Here is a 23,441-nt window from a genome sequence, read left to right as displayed (position 1 = left end):
TGTGTGTGTGTGTGTGTGTAGAGATGATGGTATCTTACTGGGTAGTACTAAATTCAGATGTTTTTTGTTTGTAAGTATCGACAATATTCTCTCCTCCAAATTCCAATCTAGTAGAAACTTATCTAGAGAATTATCAAGATTATTTTCATTGCCAAATTAGGCAGGGACTATACAATATAAGAGTTTAAAGGCTTACATGTATTCATGGGTATAGGTACGAAATCTAAAGAAAGAGTATCATGAGTCAACCAACAATAAGAAATGTTGGGATTATTTGCTTAGGATTTATCATAGAATATAAATTTGGTTTAACAGTAGAAAATTAATAAATTATCTATAATAATGTATTAATGGAGAACACTACTTAGTCATATCAAAAGATGTAGACAGGTCATTCCAGAACTTCAAGACTGTTTCACGATTAATAATAGCAACAATAATTATCACTTTTAGAAAAGTAGGAATGCAAATGAATTTCTTCTCATCAATACATATCATCTACAACAAAACCTACAGCATCTTCAAACTTATTGGTGATGTGTTAAAATATTTTACTTAACAACAGCAATAGTACGAAGGTTCTGTGTAGTTTAGCTTGTGACTAAAATAACTACTGCAATTCAACTCTCAACTATAGTTGTTGTCTTACTACGTGGTAGTAAGGGAAGGAAAAATGTAAAGATATGAAAAACAAATTTATTAGGGAAGTAGTAACAAAATCCTCATGCTTCCCATATATAATATGATTTTCTTCATAGAGAACCTAAAAGAACTTACAGATAATTTAATAAAATTAATAAGAGAATTACTTTGACTTAAATTTAATCAAAGTTATGTGAACCCTTTCTAGATTGATTTATTAATTTTAATTAAAGACATTAAAGCAATTTTAAATATAATGGGAGTATAATGTGATCATAAATAAGATCTAACCTAAAATTGTTAATTTTCTGAAAACTTAGATTAATGCAATCTCAGGTAATCAATAATATTTTCATGAAAACTGACAAGCAGATTCTAAATCTATATAGAAGAGTACTGGACCAAGAATAATAAGGTAATTTTGAATCCTTCCAAAATTCCAAGTGGGCAGATTTCCCCTACCAGATAACAAAACTTATAAAATCCTAGTGTGACTGTGAATCTGAGCTAGCAAAATAGACCAATAGAGTAAAAGAAGGCCCCAGAAACAGACGAACAGTCTTATATCCATATGGAACCTGGATTTATGACAGTCAGTACTGAATATAAAAGGCAAACAATAAATGATGGGAAAAATCAAATTGTATTTACCACTAAACAAATATAAATTTCAGCTGTCTTAAAACTGTGTTGGGTAAAATTATAAAATATATGAAAGACAATATAGAAGAATATCTTGTTGACTTCATATTAGAGGAGTTTTCATATAGTAAAAAAAATGATAAATTTTATATACAGAAATCAAGAATTTTTGCTCAACAAAGGACAAAATAAGTTAAAAGGCAAAACTTTGACCTTGGAGAAGGTATTTGTAACACATATAACTGACAAAAACTGATTTCCTAACATATAAAGAACTCTTAAAAGTAATAAGAAAAAGATAAACAAAACAAATAAAAAATAATTAAGAACTTCAAGAGACACCTCACAAGAGGACTATGAGTAGGCAATAACCATATAAAAAAAACCCACCTCAATTATTAGTAATCAAAATATAGCAAATTAAAATTCATAATGTGGTACCAAGTTAAACACTCTGATTTTACAGAGACTTTAATATAAAAATCATATTTCTTATGAAAATGATGGATAAATTCTTAAATAAAACTATAAAAAACTTTGAGAAAACAATTGATACATTTTACTATTAATACAACATTTTTTCTTAACAATAAAAGGCACCATAAGCAAAGCTAAAAACCAAAACCAAATATAGACACATAGTCTACAGCAAATATAACTGACAAACAAATACCACCCATAAAACATAAGAAACTCCTGCAAATCAATAAGAAAACCACAAACAACTCATTTTTAAAAAGGACCAAAAATGTGAATAGGCTATTCACAGAAAAAGAGACTTGGATAGCCAATATGATAATTAAGAACAAACAAACAAACAAACAAAAAAACACAAGAGCTCTGCATCACTATAAATTTTGGCATTACAATAAACAAACCAAAAAAAAACAAAAAAAACCCACAACAACAACAAGACAAAAAGACAACAAAACAAAACATTTAATTTTATTCGAATCTTTTCTGGAGTCCAGGATGTTAGAAACGTCAACCTGTCATGCTGGTTTGTATCACCTTCAAGGCTGAGATAAAGTGCTATTCACCATCTTCCACTTTAGGTGCCATTAGTGGGAGTTTTGAAAGCTACTTCAACTTTAAAGTAGTGTGAAACGTATAAAAAGGTCATTTCTCATTGAACAAAAAACGCATTTTTTGAAGTAGTCAACATTTTAAGAGAGCTGTATTAAAATGACATGTATGTCTTACCAAATTTCCATGCTTATTTCAAAATATAAATATTTTGTTTTTTTTCACTGTTATTAAGGTGACTAAAATCCTACATGAAATAAGAAAATAGAATTCAGGCTCAACGTTTGAATATTTAAAGTTTTCTATTTAAATTATTGTGCAGAAATATTTACTTCTTCAGTTCACTACACAAAGTACCAGAAAGTCTATAGTTTTTCTATTAGAGTAACAGAGAGGGCACGTGATACCTTAGAAAATTTGAGTTCCAGGTCAACTTTTTGTCTTACTAGCAATGTGGCAATGAATAAGTCATTTAGTTATTTGAAATCTTAATTTTCTTATATGTAAAATTAAAATCTGTGTGTTCTCTTCTCCTCATAGAACTGTGTAAGATTTTTTAAAAAGATTACTATCTATACCTATCATCTTTATCTATCTATCTATCTATCTATCTATCTATCTATCTATCTATCATCTATCTATCATCTACCTCTACATATACCTACATACTACACTATAATGTGTACTTCATGATTGTTTAGCATTACTGATATGTGTAAAGTCAATTTAAAGACTTAGTGATCTGTGGTGGTTCAGCAACATGGGAATTTTCATTTACTTCTTATGAGAGGGCAAAATAATGAATTTTTTCTGGCGCCCTTGTACTTTGTACAAATAATTCAATTTCAAGGAAATTATCCTAAAGGGGTTGGTATTTATGTGCACAAAAAGTTAGTAGCTACAAAGAAGTTGACGAAAGCTCTGTTTAGGTTTATTAGATATAAACCAAATGTCCCACAATAGAGAATTAATAAACTATTGTGGTTCAACAATACTTTTTACCCATTTAAAATATTACTGGACACTTCTAAATGGCATAAATTAAAAATTAATATTAAGATATGCATAAATATCTATGTTGTTAAAGAGTCTCATAAAATATTAGCTAATTAAAATGCCATTTGGCAGCCTTCTTTGCAATTATAGTCACCTTTATTTTTCTCTACCCTTGTTTTTACTCTCTTTTTTTTCTCCTTCATCCCTATTAGAAAATCAAAGTTATTGCTTGAAACATTATCTCATCTTAAAGTTTTCTATTTTACCACATAAAAGAGCTTTTACTAAAAAGTGAGCCCGATAACTGAACAAAACATACACAATTCTTCTTAAAACGTAACAATATCTCAATGTGATGTCATCTTAAATAAAATATTTTGATATCTACTTTAGAGATAAAGTGACTTTTTCAGTTAATCTTATCAAAAGATAAAATTAGATTGTCTTGAGAGGTTATGAGGTTTCAGTTACCAAGAGTTGAAAGAGAGAATGACTGACCAAATTACAAAGATAAAATAAAGACGATTCAAACGTGGTTGAAAAGTGGAGTAATTAAAATTGAAGATAGTTTTAAAGCTGAGATTCTATGATAACCTGTTAAAATAGTGGGGAAAAGTAGGCTTACAGTTTTAATACAAATGAATACAAAACTCACAAATAATAATGCAAGAAGAAACTGTTTCATGTACTCACAACTGCAAACCTCCTTTTGCTCATCCCTGAACAGTAAAGGAGTGATGAGTAAAAAGGTTGGTTACTGAAAGCTTATTCTGATCCACTTGTTTTAAGGACCAAACAACCAGGATAATTATCAAAAAATAATTCACTTGACTCTCAATTATAAACTTTAAAGAGGCCAAGCAATGAAACGTAAGTTATTTGCAAAGTTCATATGGGTTTTGTATTGGTACATGGGGAAAGCAGTGATGCTAAAGGCTTGTAGGTTAAATAAGAAACTGATCCTGTAAATGAGTATTGAAGCTGATATTGAAGGATTGGCACTATTTATCTATATATCTATATATCTATATCTATATCTATATCTATATCTATATCTATATCTATATCTATATCTATATCTATATCTATCTATCTATCTAGCTAGCTAGCTAGCTAGCTAGCTAGCTAAAATGCTAAGTGTCCATCCAACTGCCTACTGGTCACTATGATGCACACTGACCACCAGGGGGCAGATGCTCAACACAGGAGCTGCTGTGACATGCACTGGCCATTTACAAATAAATGGCACTGCAGACCTGGAGCCAACAAAGCAACATTCGGCTTCCCCCAAGTGGGACACAGGCCCCGCTACAACCCCAGAGTGACACCCCACCAAATCACAGCCAACACTACTAAGACCCCATGGTGCAAAACACGGCCCACAGCCCAGCCCAGCCCGGAAGCAGTTCGCTGTGGGCACCAGGTAATGACATCACGTAGCAATGCCCAGCTTCCTCTCCCTAGTCACTAGCCTCCTTGGAGTTTCTTCAACCCAGGAACATGACTTGCTTTATAGCCAGGTACAACCATTTTGCACTTTAACCAAATATCTGTGAAGCATTTCATGTGCCTCATCTCATGTGATCCTCATAGAAGTCCTGGAGTAGGTAGATAAGAGACTTGGTAGAATCCTATTTTATTTTCATTAGCTGGAAAATGGAGATTTAGAAAGTTTAGAAACTTGACTTGACTGAAAAGTAAAAAATGGTGGAACTTGAAAATGATTTCAGGTTTTCTCACTGCACAGAATATAGATAAACACTGCTGCAGTTAAATATTTTACCCTTTGTTCTCCCTGCATGATCTATAATAATAATCTGCTTCATGTTGATATTTATTGCTGTTTTGCTGACAATTACCTGAAAGAGAAGTTGGGGTGCTTCACTGGGCTGGAAAAGTTTAGCTAAATCAGAAAGCAGGTTTAATAAAGCAAATTTATTCTATATCTATAAGAGGCTAAGTTGACTCGCGCATGTGTGATACATATAAAGCTCTCGCTGGTGCCAATCCAAGCCTGTGTTTCAATCTGTCATTGTTGATTGTGCATTTGGTTGACACTTCTATTATAGAGAAAGGGTGAATAGTGATATCAAAACATTCCTTCTAATTAATTTCCTTTCAATGTGCATGAATCTGTGTACCAGGCCTCTAGTATTAGAACAACATAATCCTTGAACATCTTTCTTCCCATGTCACAGGATTCATAGTTCATGTCCAGAGCCATGATCAAAATGAATATATTTTATTTTCTTAATAAAATGGGCAAATTTCCTTGGCTCATATCTGGTTTCAGGCACAGATGTGGACACCTCAGACTCATATGCACAACATTCCATTTCAAGTGTGTGCTGAGCCTCGCTCTGCTTCTCAGAGCCCCAGAAAGCATGCTCAGCCCAAGCAGCACCAAAGAATCATCCCAAAATGCCTTGCCAGGGAGTTAGCACCCCCGAGAAAACCTTCAACCAATGAGGCAATGAACTAATGAATACATGCACTAAGCCTCATGCCTTTCAGCTGGACAATTATGAATGGCAGTTGGTAAATTCTTTTTTTTTTTATTTTTGCATTGGCCACATTTTGAAAAGAAAAATACTTGGCCCTAATTTCAAGTCATTTGTATAGTCTTCTCTCATACATAATATGACTGATTCTTCGATTAACCTTGTGAGGAGGTCAGAAACTAACCAAGGAAGAGAGATAGCACTATTCCTTCTACTCCCCCCTCCTCCTAGAGATAATGATAATCATGGCTGGCATTTTTTGAATAAACTAATTCAGTCATGTATTAAGCACTGAAAAATCATTTCAAAAGGCATAATTTTCACAATAAAACTCTGAGACCAATTTAAAAAATAATGTCCCCATTTTACAGTTGATGCAATGAAAGCTCAGAGGGCATAACTAGCTTGTCCAAAAGTATTTATCATTTATGGTAGATGACCCAGAGTTAAAAAAAGTATAAACTAATTATGCCCTTAGTACAAATATGCTAATGTCTAGTTTTTTTTTTTTGTTTTTTTTTTTTCACTGCCAATTCTGAATTCAAGAAATTAGAAAACCTTTATTTACTTTTCTGATCTTCCAGGAACTCTCAATTTAGTGAGTAAAAATGTTTGATGAAATTGATCAATCATACTTAGTGTGGTAGCAGAATGATTCTCTTCCTATCCTGCCACCACCCCAAATTCCACATCCTAATCTCTGGAATCCGTGACTCTGTTTGCTTAAAAGCAAAGGAGAATTTCGATGACAAATGGAAGATTGCTACTTCGATTACTTTAAAATAGGGAAATTGTCCTAAGTTATCCAGGCGGGTCCAAAAAAATCACAAGGATCATTGGAAATGAAAGAGGGAGGTGAAAATGGAGACTCAGAGACAGGAAGGCATGAGGAAGACTTGGCCTGCTATGGCTGGCTTCGAAACAGAAGTCAGCGCCTGGAGTCAAGGAATGCAAAGGGCCTCTAATGGCGGAAAGGCAGGAAAATGGATTCTGCTAGGAAAGAGCACAGCCCAGCAGACACTTGATTTTAGCTCAGTGAGAACTTTTTCAGACCTCTAACCTCCAGAACTGAGGAGACTACTAGAATTAGGTTTTTGTTGTCTCTAAGCCACTAAGATTGTGGTAATTACTATCATAGCAGCAATAGAAATTAATGCAATTAATTAGTAATTGGAAAATGTAGTCAACCCATTCAATCTTGCAATATCTCTTCCCTTTCTTCTCTCCTATCTCTCGTCTTCCCTCTCCACCTTTACAGTGAAACTAGAGGCCTGATGCATGGAATTCTTGCAAGGGACTAGGCCAGCCGTGGGCAAACTACGGCCCACGGGCCGGATCCCGCCTGTTTGAAATGAATAAAACTATTGAAAAAAAAAGACCATACCCTTTTATGTAATGATGTTTACTTTGAATTTATATTAGTTCACACAAACACTCCATCCATGCTTTTGTTCCGGCCCTCTGGTCCAGTTTAAGAACCCATTGTGGTCCTCGAGTCAAAAAGTTTGCCCACACCTGGACTAGGCCTTGTAGTCCCAGCTTCGTCTGGAAGGTTGTTTGACTATCTGGCCTAATTAGCATATTATGCTTTTATTATTATAGATGAAAGATTGTCCTGGTTATCATTTATATCGGGGGTGGGGAACATCCAGCCCTCAGACCATTGAAGGCCTGCAAAATCATTTGGTCTGGTTCATAAGGTGAGTTAATTAAATGTCTGACCAAATATAGCAGGCTAATTTTTAAGTTGATGATATTGTATAGCGAATGATATTATAAATATTCAAATGGCCCTTGGCAGCAAAAAGATTCCCCACCCCCGATTTATATGAACACAGAATTTATCCACTTATGTAAAGCACACACAGAAAACTCCACAGTGAAATTAGAAATAAAATTCATTTTGACATACTTTAAACAATCCTTTTGAAGACAAAGGTCAGCCTGATGAATGAATACACAGTGGATTTAAAGCTAAAATTTGTTCTTCCTCAAATTTCAATAGGCCTTTAAAATTACAGACCAAGATTATATTACTGTGTCTCCAAAGTGATTATAACATCAATTATTCATCTCAATCTTTTCCCTTGACATTGTTAGGCATATCTTAAGCTTTCAATTTACATAGCTACATGAAGACAGAGAGGTTATGCTGGGAGCTCGCTATGATATAGTGGAGAAAGTCAGAAAGATAGCATTTAAGTATGCTCGTCCCTCTTCACCTCGAACTTTTTCCAGACTACTAAATAAATCTGCTTGAAATAATGACCTCGCTACTAAATAAATCAGATCCCAGGGGCTCTACTTCTTGTTATAGAAGTTCTTATTCGGGATCTGAATGTATTACAGACACATGCATGTATCGACGCAGATAAAGCAGAAATGAGACTGGGCTATCTTGAGGCTATACCCAACTTCTGGCCTGCTATTCAGAGCTGGCATTCTGTGCAAATTATTTAACCTTAAGACTCAGTTTGCAAAATGAAGACAATACTACACATCACCTTAAGTAGTGAGGAACAAACAAATTAATGTAAATGACTGTGGTTTGTCAATAGCAAAAGTTATGCCTATATGTTATCAATGTTCTTATTTTGATAGTTGTGATGCTTTACTTTATTGCTCTAAAGTTTAATATATAATACATTTTCTACATTTAATTTTTGTTTTAATTTCCCTTCTTGTGATCTTATATCATTTTTCACTTAAATACCTCTGAAAGACCTAAAGTGGATTGAATACTATTCAGTATTACATAAAATGTTCCATATTATATTGTATGTTATTATGTGTATATGAGAGATAAATGATAAACAATTTAATTTAGAAGGACTTTATAATAAGTGCTACAAGAGGAAGAATGTTGTTTTATTAAAATATAATATTAAAGTCTTTGCAATGGTTATAACAACAATAATTATTTCCTACATTTATTGACCACTTACTATGTGTCAGATATCAGGCTTTTACATGATTCAGTTCAAATTAATTAAATGATATTTCTTATATCCTTGTTTCATAGATGAGGAACTGGTGACTTCGAAGCCTATCAATTAAGTTGCCCATAATTACTCTTTTAGAAAGCAGAAGAGTTGCAACTCCAGAGGCAATGCTTACAATCACTACCCCTTGGAACTCTTCAGAAATTAGTGCCCAGCCTGTTCCTCTCCAAACCCTACTCCTCCTTTCCCATCTGACCCTTCAAAACAGCTAGATTGTACCCTGGCCGGTGACTTCAGCGGTGAGAGCATTGGCGGTGTACTGAAGGGTTGCAGGGTCAATTCTTGGTCAAGGGCACGTACCTGGGGTGCAGGTTCCCTCCCCTACCCCTGTGGGGGTATGAGGGGGAAGCAAACAATAAATGGGTCTCTCTCACATCAATGTTTCTTTCTCTCACTCCCTCTCTTCCCCTCCCTCCCTCCCTTCCACTCTCTCTAAAAATCAATGGAAAAATATCCTTGGGTGAGAAAATAACAACAACAAAACAATTAAAACACACAGCTAGATTGTCATGAAACTAAATATATTTATATTTATATTCAGTGACAGTTTATCATGATCCAGAACTTACTTTGTTGTATAAATCTCCTATAGCTAGTTTTAGTGGGCCAAAATTTAAAACTTTTTCTTAGTATCTTTCATCATAACAGTAACAAAATATAATTGCTAATTAGTCATTACTTTACAAATTGGGGATTGAATCTATAATAATGAAAGATTATTGATATATATATACACACACACACATATATATACCATTTATTTATTTAGCTTATAACTTTATGTATTTTCCTATTATTTTTCAACAATTTTGATGAACACTTCTGTTATTTAAAGAATGCCGCTTTTCATCATGACCTCTGAAATGCGCAACTATTTATATCACTTTGAAGTAATAATTAGTATTTTTCCTTGATTGAATTTTTATTTGATTCATGAGCAATATAAGAGTAATTATAGACTCCATATTTTCTGTGGCATGTTCATGACTTTTGGTGGCTTTTATATACTTATTCTATCACAAAACACATATAAGTAATGCTAAATATTATTTATAAGAAAACAACGTAAACAATCCCTAATCTTGGAATAGACTGGCCAGAACCTCAGAAGATCTGAGCATCTTAGTTTTTTCAAAATATTTGGTTGAAAATACCTCTTTTCTCCATTTCACTATTCGTATTCAAATAGTATTGGAATCTGTAGCCACTATCATAAGGCTTAAAAAGAAATAAAATTATCTCTATTTGCATATGACATGATTATTACATAAGAAATCCCCTAAATCTACAAAATATATGATACATGAAAAGCAGATCAATACATGAAAAAGATCAATCAAATATTATATGTTAACAATGAACATTCAGAAAATAAAAGAGAAGCAAATATACTAATTATAATTACTTGGAAGGAAGTGGAAAGTTATCAAAATATGTACAGAATGTGTATGCTAAAAATGACAAAAATGTTCATGAAAGAATTTAAAACCTAAAAAAAATTGAGAGACATAACATTTTCATAACTGGAAGATTGAATTATAGAAAAGATGTTAATTCTCCTAAAATTTATGTGTGGGTTTAATGCAATTTCTATCAAAATCCAATCAAGAATTTAAACACAGAAATACACATTATGAAATTTATATGTAAAGGCAAAGGCTCTAGAATAGAAAAACCAATGTTAAAAATGAGTAAGTTTAAAGGTTTCTCTTTACCCAATATCACGGCCTACATGATAGCTACACTAATTAAGATATTATGATATTGTCAGACAGTCACCCCCAAAAATGTAAAAGAATAGAGCATTTAGAAAGAACACAAATTGTTTTGCAAGCTGTTATCCTCGTGGGGAACTGGCTAAATGCTGCATGGAACCTTTTTGTGTTTGCTCAATCCTGTACATGTAACCCGTGTTACCAACCTGCTCCACCTCCACTGCCCCTCTCTGATGCCCTCTTCACTTCAGCCCTTGTCCCTGCCATGCTTCTTTCCCAAGCTCAAGTGCCACTCCCTTCTCTTTTCACCTTCCACTTACTTGTTCTTACTTCTACTGGTCTGTCTTTGCGCTTAACTGCCTGCCTTTCAAAGGCAGGAAGAAAGGGAGAGGTGGGAGGAAGGGAGAGAGGGAGGGAGGAAGGGAGGGAAAGAGGCGGGGAGGGAGGGACGGAGGGGAGGCATAAAGGATGGAGGCAGGAGGGAGTGAAGGGAGGAAGGGAGGGAGGGAGGGAGGGAGGGAGGGAGGGAGGAAGGAAGGAGAAAAGAAGTCATCTGTTCATCTGCAATGAGCTTCTGCATCTTTATTTTAGGCCTTTGTCCCATAAATGGAGATGTAATTACTCAAGCCTGGTTTCTACCCTCAATACAACACAGCACAATTATCTGTTTTTAACTTAGTTTCACACAGACTGTTATCTATCCAGCTCTGAAATATTGTCTCAATCTCCAAATTCACCTCAGCCATTAATCTTCTGGATTTGAAGTTGGCTTGCTATTTCCTGGGTATTTCAATGCCAGAATTCCTCTATTGATTTTGACTTGACTTCTTTCATTCAGCTCTGGACATTCTGAGTTGCCTAAAAGTAATTTTCTACTTTAACTCTCCAAAACTCAGTTCTTGACGTCAACCATTTAAAGTTGCAAAGGAATGGAAAAATGAGTGGACTGACCTACCTAGAGAGTATACGTTGAGAGAAATTTTTAAAAAGTGCCATATTAAACTTTTTTTATCCTGATACTGGTAGTAAGATTTCAGTTTGACGAAGACGACAATAGGGAATAAGGATATTTTCTTGATTTCTTTTTTATTTAAATGTATTGGGGTGACATGGGATAATAGGATCATATAAGTTTCAATGTACATTTCTATGATACACGATCTGTATATTGCATTGTGGCAGAAATGGTTCCTTTTCTCATTTAACCCATTCTTCCTTTACTAATAGAAGTTCCCATCCCAAGTTTTAGCAAAGAACATAACCTCCAGTTAGAGCTAGCCTTTCCAGCTACACATAAGCGCGCAACTAAATTTTGGCCGATATGTCAGTGATGAGTGCCATTTCCAGATTGTGATATTCTAAGAAAAGTCCTTTTTCCTGCTTCCTCTTTTTCTCACTTCTCTTATGCTGAAATGCAGAGAAGACAGTATATGACAGCCTCAAGCTGATTACCAGGGACAACAACCTGATCAAAGAAAGGCTTGCAGACATGGAAGTTTTAAGGAACCTATTATCACTAGATGTCTCGGTATCTGCCTATGTCTGAACTCTGATATGAGAGAAAAATAAAATGTATACTGTTTGAGCTCCTGTATTTTGGGACAATAACTAGTACTACTTATCTATATTTTATCCTTCTGCTGACATTTTTTCAAGAGCTCTTCTACTATCTCTAAATATCTAGTAAAGTGTATAGCTTTCCATTTCTAATATTGAATATACAATTTCCATGCCATGTATTTTCAACTCTCTTATTTTGTTTTCCTTCTTTATCTGTTGTGCAATGTATTTTAATTTCCTTTACAACTATCCACCTTAAAAACATCAAACAAATCAGGAGAACATTAATGGCATTTAAAAATTATAATATGGTGGTTGTTATTAAATGCCAAATTTGTGCTATGGTTCTTCCTAAGTGATTTTCAATGTATCTTTTACCTCCACCCAAATCCTATGTGGTGTGTCCTCTAAATACTCCCTTAAAGAAGAAAAATGGAGGCTTAGAGAGATTCAATGATTGGTACCGTACGCAAGACAGACAAATGACCCCCTCTCCAAAGATGTTCACTCCATAAGTCCTGCTTCCTGTGAATATGCTCCATGACAAAGGGGTTCACAGATGTACTGGTGGTTATTAACCTATTGACCTCAAAATAGGGGGATCCTCCCGGATTATGCAGGCGTCTGGACAATGTAATGAGGCAACGTAATCACATGAGCTATTAAAAACGATAGCCTTTTCCCAGCTGTGGCAGAAGAGGATATTGGAGGATCTGAATCATGAGAGGAACTCAACCCAGTGCTCCTGGAAGCAGGAGACTTGGAAAACCTGCGAAGGAAGATGCGTGGGCTCCAGGAGGGAACCCCAGCTCCTGGCTGACAGTTAGCAAACAACAAAAGGTATTCTAGAATTTTAACTTTGTGACACTTTTAACTTTCTATTTAAGGAAGACAAAATTGCACACACTTCCAGGACACCACATTCTATAAGTAATATATTTTTTAAACTTCATCATGATATATAAGAAATCCGACAATTCATTCACATGATGGAAGGATAAATTATACCTTTGAGATATTTGGGGACTTAAGGCCCATAGCTATAAGATATATTTTAAACATCAATGGAAAAAAATTAAAACCACTACAAAAATATGTTAATTCAACACACCCTAATTATTTTTTAAAGGGACTGTCCTCTTTAAAGACGTTTTTCACATTTTTATTATAAAAGTATATTTTCAAGTTTTGCTTTAACAAAAGTAGGAAACATTTAAATGATAGCTTAGAAAAATAAGTCATGAAGAAGATTGCCAATAGGGCCTAGTTCATCATTTATACACTTCAAACCTTTCCACAAGATTTACCTGGAGATTTGGGGGTAAGGTGCAGTGGTACTCATCATTAGTGTCTCCAAAATCTTTCTCCTCAGGAGGTTTAAAAGCAACTGGAAAACTAGGTGAGTGAGGTGGGTGATTTACCCTACTCTGTGAACTTGAAATGCCACACTCGAGTAAATGAATGCCTGCACAGTACTTTCCTCGGCGCCTGATCTAATCACATTTCTTCAAGTGCCATTCGGACCAAGGAGCTCCATCCATCCTGCCGGCTGAGTGGTACACATTCTTGGCATTTGGACAGGTGGGGGAAACGATGGTCTTGCATAACAGAATGCTTGGTTCCAAAGCTGCCCCCTTCACCATGTGCCAATTTAACAGACAAGAACCAGGATGTAGCAGACGAACTAATAAAAACAAACCAGAAAATATTGATTTCAACCCAGACACGTGGTGTTTAATTTAAAAGACAGCTCTTCAGAAAATCCTTTCCTCAGTTGTCACACAGGCATGAGAACGTGTCTATCTTCCCAGGCACTCAGCTAGAACAGAGACAAAGGAGTAGTACTCTTGCTTTTCAAGTCAAGACAAGGGCATGGGTACATGCGTGGCTGGGATCATTATTCTTTCAGCTTGCCAGTTTTAATTTCTACTCTGAAAACAAAAGACATACCCTTTCTCCTCAGACATTTAGCTTTTCGTTTTTTTCCTTTTTCTCGCAAATACAAAGAAGAGAGGTCTAAGTCCAACCGATAGCATTTAATTTAACACTAAGGTATTCTATAGGGCTAAAGTCTTTCACTTTATAAAGCCAAATGACTTGTACATGCACGTTGTTTCCAAGTGAATATACGGCATGGAATACAAATGAAAGTACAAATTGAAGTTGATAGATTCTGCCTGAAAGCACTAAATTTGAGTCTTCTGAGTGTAAAGGTTTCTATCTTTTATTTGTTTATCTGCTCTCAAAAGATAATTGCATTAAGTGATATCATTGGCCAATAGTAGGGGATACAAAATGCAAATAAGGTTTGCATTCAAGCATGTATATGTGAGCTAACAAGTGAAACTCCAAAATATCCAATAACACAGAGAGGGCATGTAAAGGTCAAATAAGTGTATTCAAATGAAGAATTAAGAGAGATGAATCAGGGAACTTATATGTATATATGCATAGCCCATGGATACAGACAATAGTGTGGTGAAGGCCTGGGAGGGGGCAGGTGCAGGGTGGAGGGGGTCAATGGGAAAAGAGAAACACTCAAGGGGACTTCTGTCATACTTTAAACAATAAAGATAAATTTTTAAAGGAAAAAAACAACAACAACACAAATTAAAATTTAACTAAATAATTACTGAGCAAGTCAAGTAATATCAAGAGTAAAGAGTTATACATTTCAAGCATCTGATTGCTCATAATGGTGATAGGCAACTGTGGGGTGGTTGTGTTCAGGTAACCATTTGCCATTTTCCTCCTGAACCAGTGGTTCTCAACCTCCCTAATGCCGCGACCCTTTAATACAGTTCCTCATGTTGTGGTAACCCGCAACCATAAAATTATTTTTGTTGCTACTTCATAACTGTAATTTTGCTACTGTTACGAATTGTAATGTAAATATCTGATATGCTATAAGTGTTTTCTGATGGTCGCGACCCACAGGTTGAGAACCGCTGTCACTGGTATTTACATGTATGACGTAAATTCCTGCTACATTTTAGGAAGGGTAAATGTAAATATCCTGAGCAATACTAGATCAATCAATAATTTTAGGCATCAATGATTTTGCCTCAGGTGTACAGACACACTAAATAAATGCATCCACTTCTGTCACCCTAAAAGAGAAGTCCATGTACAAAATACCATTGTTCACAAAGGATAATGTTAGGAAGGGCTCATTTCAATTCCTAAGAATCTTCCTTAAATAGAACATTTTTGTGTCACAAAGTTAAAATTCTAGAATAAACTTCACACAGATCTCTTGTCACTTCAACTCTGAAGTCTTGTCAGCGCAGCTAACTAATTATATGAAGCACCCAGGAGTCAATGTTTCTTTGCAGTGCTATGTGCTCAATGATTCAAGCACTGCTTTAAAGTATATGTGGGCTTACTAATCAATTCTCGTTCCCCTAAATTGCATGCGACGCTATGCACGATTTTCTCCTCCAAGCATGTAAAATGCTAAATTACATTTGTCTTTGATATATTTTCCCCCTTTTATTTTAGAAGCATCACAGGAAGGAACACAGCTACTATAAAATTAATATGCAATCATCTAGCAAAGGAGTACGGGCCTAGCAGGGCTTGAGAGGGCACGTGTATGCTTGTGTCTATGAGAAACAGAAATGTGCCTGGAGACTTGGGGAGGTGGTGGCGATTCTAATCAGCTCAGTTACTCTCCGTGCATCTGTTAATAATGTAGAGAGGCACGCTCATTCTTTCATCCTAAGTGCTATTCCTCAAACCCTTACAAAATTATGTTGGATTCAGAAATGATGGCCTCAGGATTACATTATTTTGTTAGATGGGATCTTCGGGAATCATATAGTACATAAATCTATTGTAAAACTGATTAATTTTCTGAGATAATTGGGAAATATAGATCAATCAAGAATATATGAAGAATAAACTCAGTTATGTGTATAATTTTGAGATAGAGAAAGAAATGGAGAAAGAGAGCCAGAGTGAGATAAAAGTAGTTGTCCATCTATACATACATATATACATATATACTATTCATATATACTATACATACACACACACACACATTCATACATACACAGAGGGGGAGAGAGAGCAAGAAAAAAATGAACAGGTTAGCAGAGATGACTGCTTCAAGACAGTTAATTAAAAAGCAGAAAAACTTAGATTTTTCAGTAGGCACATTCTCCCCTGACTTGATGGCTCAAATTATAGTCCAAGGATACCAAGAAAAAGAGGAAAATAAAATTGAGTATCCACCTACCTCAAAGAAAAAATTTCAAAAACTACTGAATGTGTCTAATTTTGTAAAGAGAGCATTCCACCACAATTGTTATGAGACAAGTCAAGGTAACATAAAGATCAGAGAAAGTTAAAATTCCATGAATCCTAAAAGCTGTCCAGAGCTCTAGAACGTCCCTTCATTTATGAATGCAAAGTACCCCATGGGAATATCTGAATACTGATTAAATAATTTTGGGGTAACTGTGTAATATTCTAAATGCTGTCTCAGAATTATGCTGGTTTCAAAGCTGATTACCAGTATGCACTATCAAGGTTCAAAGATTGCTAAATATTGAAGTCAGATGTGCCCAATCTCCCTGAGTGCATTTCTAACCACATACCCAACTTTTCTACCAACCAGCAATTCACATGTTAGCGCAAAGGGCCCTAACAGTCAATGTCCTTAGTGACTTGTCTCTGTTCTACACTAACCATATCTTCATGCTTTTTTAAGTCTCCCTTGCCCCCATCACAGGACTTAGACAGGTCAATTTGGTTAATTTTTCCCTCATATGCATACTTCCTTTCCTGACCTTTCCAAGGAATTTTAAGAAAAAAAGGAAAATAAGGCAGATGGACAGTAATAGGGGCCACAACCAAACACCAACCTGATGTTACAGGCCCCAGCTACTCAGCAGGACACTCTCACAAAAGACAGGACATGAGGGTGGTAGTGGGTTGTGAGCAATCCCAGGGATGCCCAATGAGGATCCCCTTTCAACAACCCTTGTTGAATTTCGTTGTTATTTAATAGTAAATCTTTCTTGAAGTCCACGGAGCCATGTCTGGGACATTGACAATATTATTATTTCTCTTCATTAATAAGAATAAAGAGCTAACCTTTACAACATCTTTATTATGTGTGGAAAACCTTCTAAACATACAGATGCACACAAAGGCATGTATGTGCACACACACGTAATTGTACACTAAATTTATCATTATCATTTAGATTAAGAAAAATTGGAGGCGTATATGATTTATTTAAATTATTGAATAGTAGAGATAGGATTCAACCCCAAAACCCATCGAGAGCAGAGGCCAATTACCATGCTAACTGCTCTCACAGGGCGCAGAGGACTAAGTTGGACCTAACTAGATATGACAGATATCCCAGAAGCTGTTCCCAAACTCCTATCTGGATAACACTAAGTCAAAGATATTTCATCGGTTTTCTTTCTTAAAATAATGTGGGCCTCTTTGGCTAGTTTTAATAAAACGTGTGTTATTGTTGTGAATGAAATAATTGAATAGAAATTGTGCTTAAAGTTGTCTTTAAAAATTATTCGCTGATCCCAATCATCCCTTTAACTTTCTGTTTTTTGGTGTGTGTGTGTTTTTTTGTTGTTGTTCTTGCTTTTCAATTTCAGTTGTTGATTGAATTATGATCCTAATGTTAGGACCCTAATTTAATAACTCCTAAATAATATGTGATCAGCACTATTTCTCGGTTTATATACTTTTTAAGATAATTATGAGCCCTAAAGAACAATCATTTAGTTTACTTATATTATAATCTTTCCCCTACTTCATTTTAAAGTTGGTATTTACACTTTAGTTCTCCTTTTACATATCTTTTATTTTTAAATAATCTCTACATTTTATTTGTCTATCACCTATAGAAAGCTTTATTTTGTGTTTGACCTACCTTTTATCTTCCACCATTCATGCCCACTTTCCTCCACCTATCCCTCCCTGAGACTCACAGCTTAATTATACATCAACAAGGCTAATTGTTTACATCCACAACCTGGCCCTTCTCTTTGAAGACTGTTGGAAACTCAAACGTTGTGACATCGTTGTGACTGTGAAACTCAATTTTGGACATGGGGATCACACACCTCATAAAGTAGCTTTTTTCCAGTGATAAATTCTTTCAAGAAGTAAACAATGTTTCAATACCTCAATCTACAGTACCTGTAACTTTCAGCTTTTCAGCCCCAATGGTAATCTCATCTTCATCTGCAGAAAACAGCACCCTGCCATCTTCACTTGCTCTCACTTCAAATCTTTTACACTGAGCTTCCACAGCATCAGCTCCTACGGTCAGAGGAAAGGTTTAAAAATGAAACTGGTAAGCAGGAAATCATCAATATGTATTTTTAGAAAGATAAGAGAAATGCATATATTATTTAGTTTATCTCTGCAATATGTTTTCACCCAAATTAATATTTTTAATTGTTATACTTTTCAGTAGCTTGTACAATTTGGAAGAATATTGTTGGGCTAAGATGGCTGGGCATACATCTGACATCTAAATGTCTGATGTGATCCGAAAAATGTTTGTGGGGTTAGCTAGTTCAAAACTCTGTATATAAACAAGGAGAGACAATGTCTGCTTCGTTCTTGGTTGCAGCCTGAAAATGGGGCATTACACTGGCACCTGCTGCAGGCTCAATAAATACTTATGGACTGAGTGACTCGTGTTTTCTCTCTACGAGCAGAAAATAGTGCCCATACCTGCCGCATCACAAGATAAAGCATTATTCAGCTGTGAAACTTTAGATAGTTTACATTCCAGAGTCTAATATTGAAATTTGTTAACCCTTTACTATCACTGAATGTGAACCCTTTAATAATCTTGCATGCATATACATATTTATGTATATGTGTTTATGTGCTCCCCAACATGCCTTCTAATAAAATGTTTCCTTGATTTGTTAAAATATAATATTCAATAAATATAATTACAATATAGAATTGAAATCTATTTTCAATTTATTGGATACTTTTTCATATTAATCCATCCACAGACTACAAACCCATCCCCCATATTTGGAAAACACAATTCCTATGAGCGTTTGGAGGGCTTCAGTAAGAAGATAGAACAGGTCAGAGGGGGAGGAGTTGTTACTTCCATAACATTTATTTGTTTTCACGTATGGATCTATATCTTCCCCTCTTGTTAATATTTGGAACATCCCTCCTCTGCCATATACTTACATTAGAAACTTTTGCAAGTTACAATCTAGCCCAGTCAGGGACCTAGGCATAAAACACTCTGTGTATACTTCTTCTCATTTATTTTAGCATGTGCTAGAAACTCAATGTTTGTGTCTTCCCAAAATTCATACATTGAAATGTTGACCCCCAGTGTAGTGCTGTTAGGAGGATAGGCCTCTAAAAGGTAATCTGGCCATTAGTGCGGAGCCCTTGTGAATGGGATTAGTGCCCTTATAAAAGGACATCAAGAGTGCACTCTCTCTGCAGTCCTCCAAGGGAGGACACAGTGACAATTTGGTTGTCTGTGAGCCAGTAAGAGGCCTCTCACCAGACACCGGATCTGTTGGTACCTAGATGTTGGAATCCCCAGTCTCCAGAACTGTGACAACTTTATTTTTGTTGTTTAAGTCACTCGTTCAAAGGTATTTAATTATGGCAGCCTAAACTAAGAAAATGTATTGCCATTATTTATTAAATACTAGAGATCTGGTGCCTGGATTCATGCACTGGTGGAGTCCCTCGGCCTGCAGGAATCAGGCTGAAACCAGCTCTCCAACATCCCCCGAGGGGCCCTGGATTGCAAAAAGGCACAGGCCAGGCCGAGGGAACCCACCGGTGCACGATTGGGGCTGGGAAGGGGCCGACGGAGCGCTCCAGGGCGTGTCTAGCCCTTCTCACCCAGTCCCTATTGGCCAGATCCCAGCAGCAAGCTAACCTACCAGTTGGAGCGTCTGCCCCCTGGTGGTCAGTGCAAGGCATAGCAACTGGTCAAACTGTCGAACACATAGCACATTAGGCTTTTATTATATAGGATATGACTCTCTGAAATTGAAAACATGAAATCATCATTGTATTCCAAAATATCCTCTAAATTTAAAATTGTGTCTGGTTTCCAGTGGGTGCTTAGTAGGAAAATGTTAGGTAATTAAATTCTAGACTTAAGCTTACTTTTCTTTCCTTCGTCTTCAGCCCTACACCCAATCCTAGCCCATTGGCTTTAGTAACTTAAACCTTACCATCACCATAGCTTCTGAGGATCACTGAACAAGAGGAAAAAGTTAATCCCAAACCCTGATAACATGTGGGATAACTCTCTGAAAATAAGATGTATTTGTTTTTTACATTCTGTAACTACATACATTTTTTCAGGTCAACATAGAAAATTTGAAAAGCCGCTATGACAACCTCATAGGCTGTCAAGTTTAAAACAGCATGAATTATATTTTAAAATCAGTTCTTTATCTTTCTTTAAAACAAAGAACTTTCCTTACAGAATTTAATGACAATATTGAAAACAACTATGGAAGACCTATTGTTCTTCCTAACAGTCATTGCATTTGGTCTTCGAAAAGTTATTTCAGCAGCCTGCATTCAGTTGAATGTGTTTTCTTCGAATTATGGTCTACATTGTTCTTTAAATTTTTGAACATAGTAATAAAACTGGGTAATATTTGAAAAAATGTCAAGTCCAATGTATTGATAAATGTGAATTGTGAATTTTGTGGCCTCTATGTTTTAATCTCTCTTCAAGGAACTCAGGCATATATTAAATATAAACTTTCTAAAAGATATTATAGCTATTATGCACATAAAACTTTAACATATATATTATGTTACTTCCTTCACATATACTTAATTATTGGGTGAATTGATCTGTACAATATATCACTGACTTAAATGATATTGAGGTGCATTAGATCACTACACACTACATACACACTTATTTACATTCATACCTACATGTATATAAGCAATATATACACACACTAGCAAAACTTTTCTTAGCATAATAGTTAATGTCATTATGTAAGAGATGCTTTATTAATATAAAAATGCAATATTGTATGCCATAAACTATTAGGAATGTAAGTAAAGTGTCTGGATATGACAAGGTGAGTTGAAATCTTAATTCATTAAATTTAAATAAGCAAAGCAACTAAGTGAATGCACCTGGAATAGAAGAGAAGCATCTAGGTTAAAAAAATGCATGCAGAATTATTAAAATGTATACACAAATTATTATTGCAGACTACACTTTATTCAACATATTAGTGTAATGACAGGAGACAAAATTGCAAGCAATTAGCAATGCATTGATAGCAAATGAACATTCACTTCAGAAAATAATTTTGAATATATTGTACTTCTGTACATTGCTTTTCTTTTCTGCAAATAAAAACCAATAAATATATGTAGTTGAGCATATATTACATTGTTGTGAATGTTTATGCTTAAATTTAGTATATTAGGCTATATAAAACTAAATTTATTACATCCTAACATGCACTGTGTTGTCTTATTCTGTTTTTTAAGTTCCTGGCATCACAGGTTCTCCAGGTTGGATCCACTTAGGATCTAGTGTACACAGGAGAGGTGATGTCCAGTTCAATTGTATCTCATCTGGTGAGGCCTCCAGTGTTGCCAGAGAGCAATGTGCCTGAAGACTCTGGGTAAGGAGTTCTATTTCCTTAAATAGATCATAAAAGATGGGGTTGTTCAGGCACTTCTATATTTTATTAGTTATCTTAAACACCAACTCACTAACTAAAGTATGGAAACTAAATGTTTCTTTAGGTATATCTCTGAGGAAATTTATTCTAGCAACTTCAAAATTAAAGAGCAGTCAGGGATAGAAGAAGTGAGAATTGGCAGGAAAAAAAGAGAACATATATGAGCAAAAGAATAGGTTCCATAAAAATATTGAAGAGTCCAATCCATATCCAAATATTTTCTCTAGTTCATTTAATGTTCTATGTATTCTTCACAAAGAAACAAACCAAAATAACAACTAAGCTAATTTCTTTGTTACCTTGGGATACTGCTCCATTGCCTTTTAAAACATCCACATTTCTTACAATCATGTTCAGTAGCCAAAGGCATGTTTTGATGGGAAGTAGAGAGGCTCTAATAATTTATCTATTGTCTTTGAATTTCTACATTGAATCAGTCATATACATGAATTGGAAAATTTTATTCAATAGAAATCTCCAAAGGTGCTAAAATAATATATTACCACTAGAGGCCCGGTACACGGATTCATGCACTGGTGGGGTCCCTCAGCCTGGCCTGTGCCCTCTCATAATCTGGAACCCCTCAGGGGATGTTGGGCTACCAGTTTCAACCCGATCCCTGCAGGCCAGGCCGAGGGACCCCACCTCATGCACCGGGCTGGTTTCAGCCAATCCTGCATCAGGCCTTTACTATGCATATAAGATCTTTGGTTAATCTTTTCCCCCCTACTCCCTTCCCCCTTCCCCTCTTCCCTCTGAGATTCATCAGTCTGTTCCATGTTTCCATGCCTGTACATTGAGCATCTGCCCTCTGGTGGTCTGTGAGCATCATAGCTACCGGTCAAACAGTCGAATGGTTGCTTAGGCTTTTATATATATAGATAGGGCCATATGGTATGATTTAGTACTGATTTAAAGAAAATAAGGCAAAGATCAAAATGAGTATGTCTGATCATCTCTACTGTGCTTTCCTCAAGCATATCATAATGGACCTTTTGTCTGTATAACTGCAATTTTATATGTCTGTCAATACTTTCTAGGTCTTGAAAATGAGTATTATTAAATGACTAGAAATCCCCAGGAGAAAAACAAAAACAAGATTCAATATACTCAACTAAATTCGGTGTTCTAAAAGTCCTGATTTAGAATTATCATGGGCCAAGCAAAACAAAATTGGAAATAAAAAATGAAGCTGCTTTAATGAAATATAGATATAAAGAGGCCCTGTACTTTATTTTATTTCACACTATGTGTGTCCTTACAAACTTCATGGGAAATGCACTCCAAGTGCACTTGAGGAGGGGAGGAGAAGCAGAATATGGAAGAGGTCACCAGGGCCAGGCTGGAATCTGCAATTCTCATAGGATCCTGCCAGAGATCAGTTTTACCCCACACTCCCCCTACTTCCCCAGCACGCACATGCACGCGCTCACACACACACACACACACACACACACACACACACACACACACACAGGAACTGTCTTCTGCTTTGGAATCAGAGGAGGAGCCATTCTCCTCCAGCAAATAAGGTTGCTACAAAAACTCTGACGTTACATTCTCCATTGTATTACTACTTGAGACTTCCACCTCGTGTCTGGACCAGTGCATAACAATTCCTCAATAAAAATTTCTTTAAAACTT

General features: G+C 35.6%; 1 protein-coding gene across 1 annotated transcript in view; it reads right to left on the bottom strand.

The window, feature by feature from the left end:
• SGCZ (sarcoglycan zeta) overlaps positions 1-23,441 on the bottom strand; it is a 194,999-nt gene that overhangs the window by 29,580 nt on the left and 141,978 nt on the right. The window contains exon 4 of the mRNA XM_036300921.1: positions 18,262-18,384. Coding sequence (XP_036156814.1) covers positions 18,262-18,384 — 123 coding nt within the window. The remainder of the gene's footprint in view (positions 1-18,261; positions 18,385-23,441) is intronic.

This window comes from Myotis myotis, unplaced genomic scaffold (assembly GCF_014108235.1).
Source record: "Myotis myotis isolate mMyoMyo1 unplaced genomic scaffold, mMyoMyo1.p scaffold_m19_p_3, whole genome shotgun sequence".
In the NCBI taxonomy this organism is placed as follows: domain Eukaryota; kingdom Metazoa; phylum Chordata; class Mammalia; order Chiroptera; family Vespertilionidae; genus Myotis; species Myotis myotis.
The sequence above is the reverse complement of the archived record's forward strand: the minus strand, read 5'-3'. Positions and strand labels throughout refer to the sequence as shown.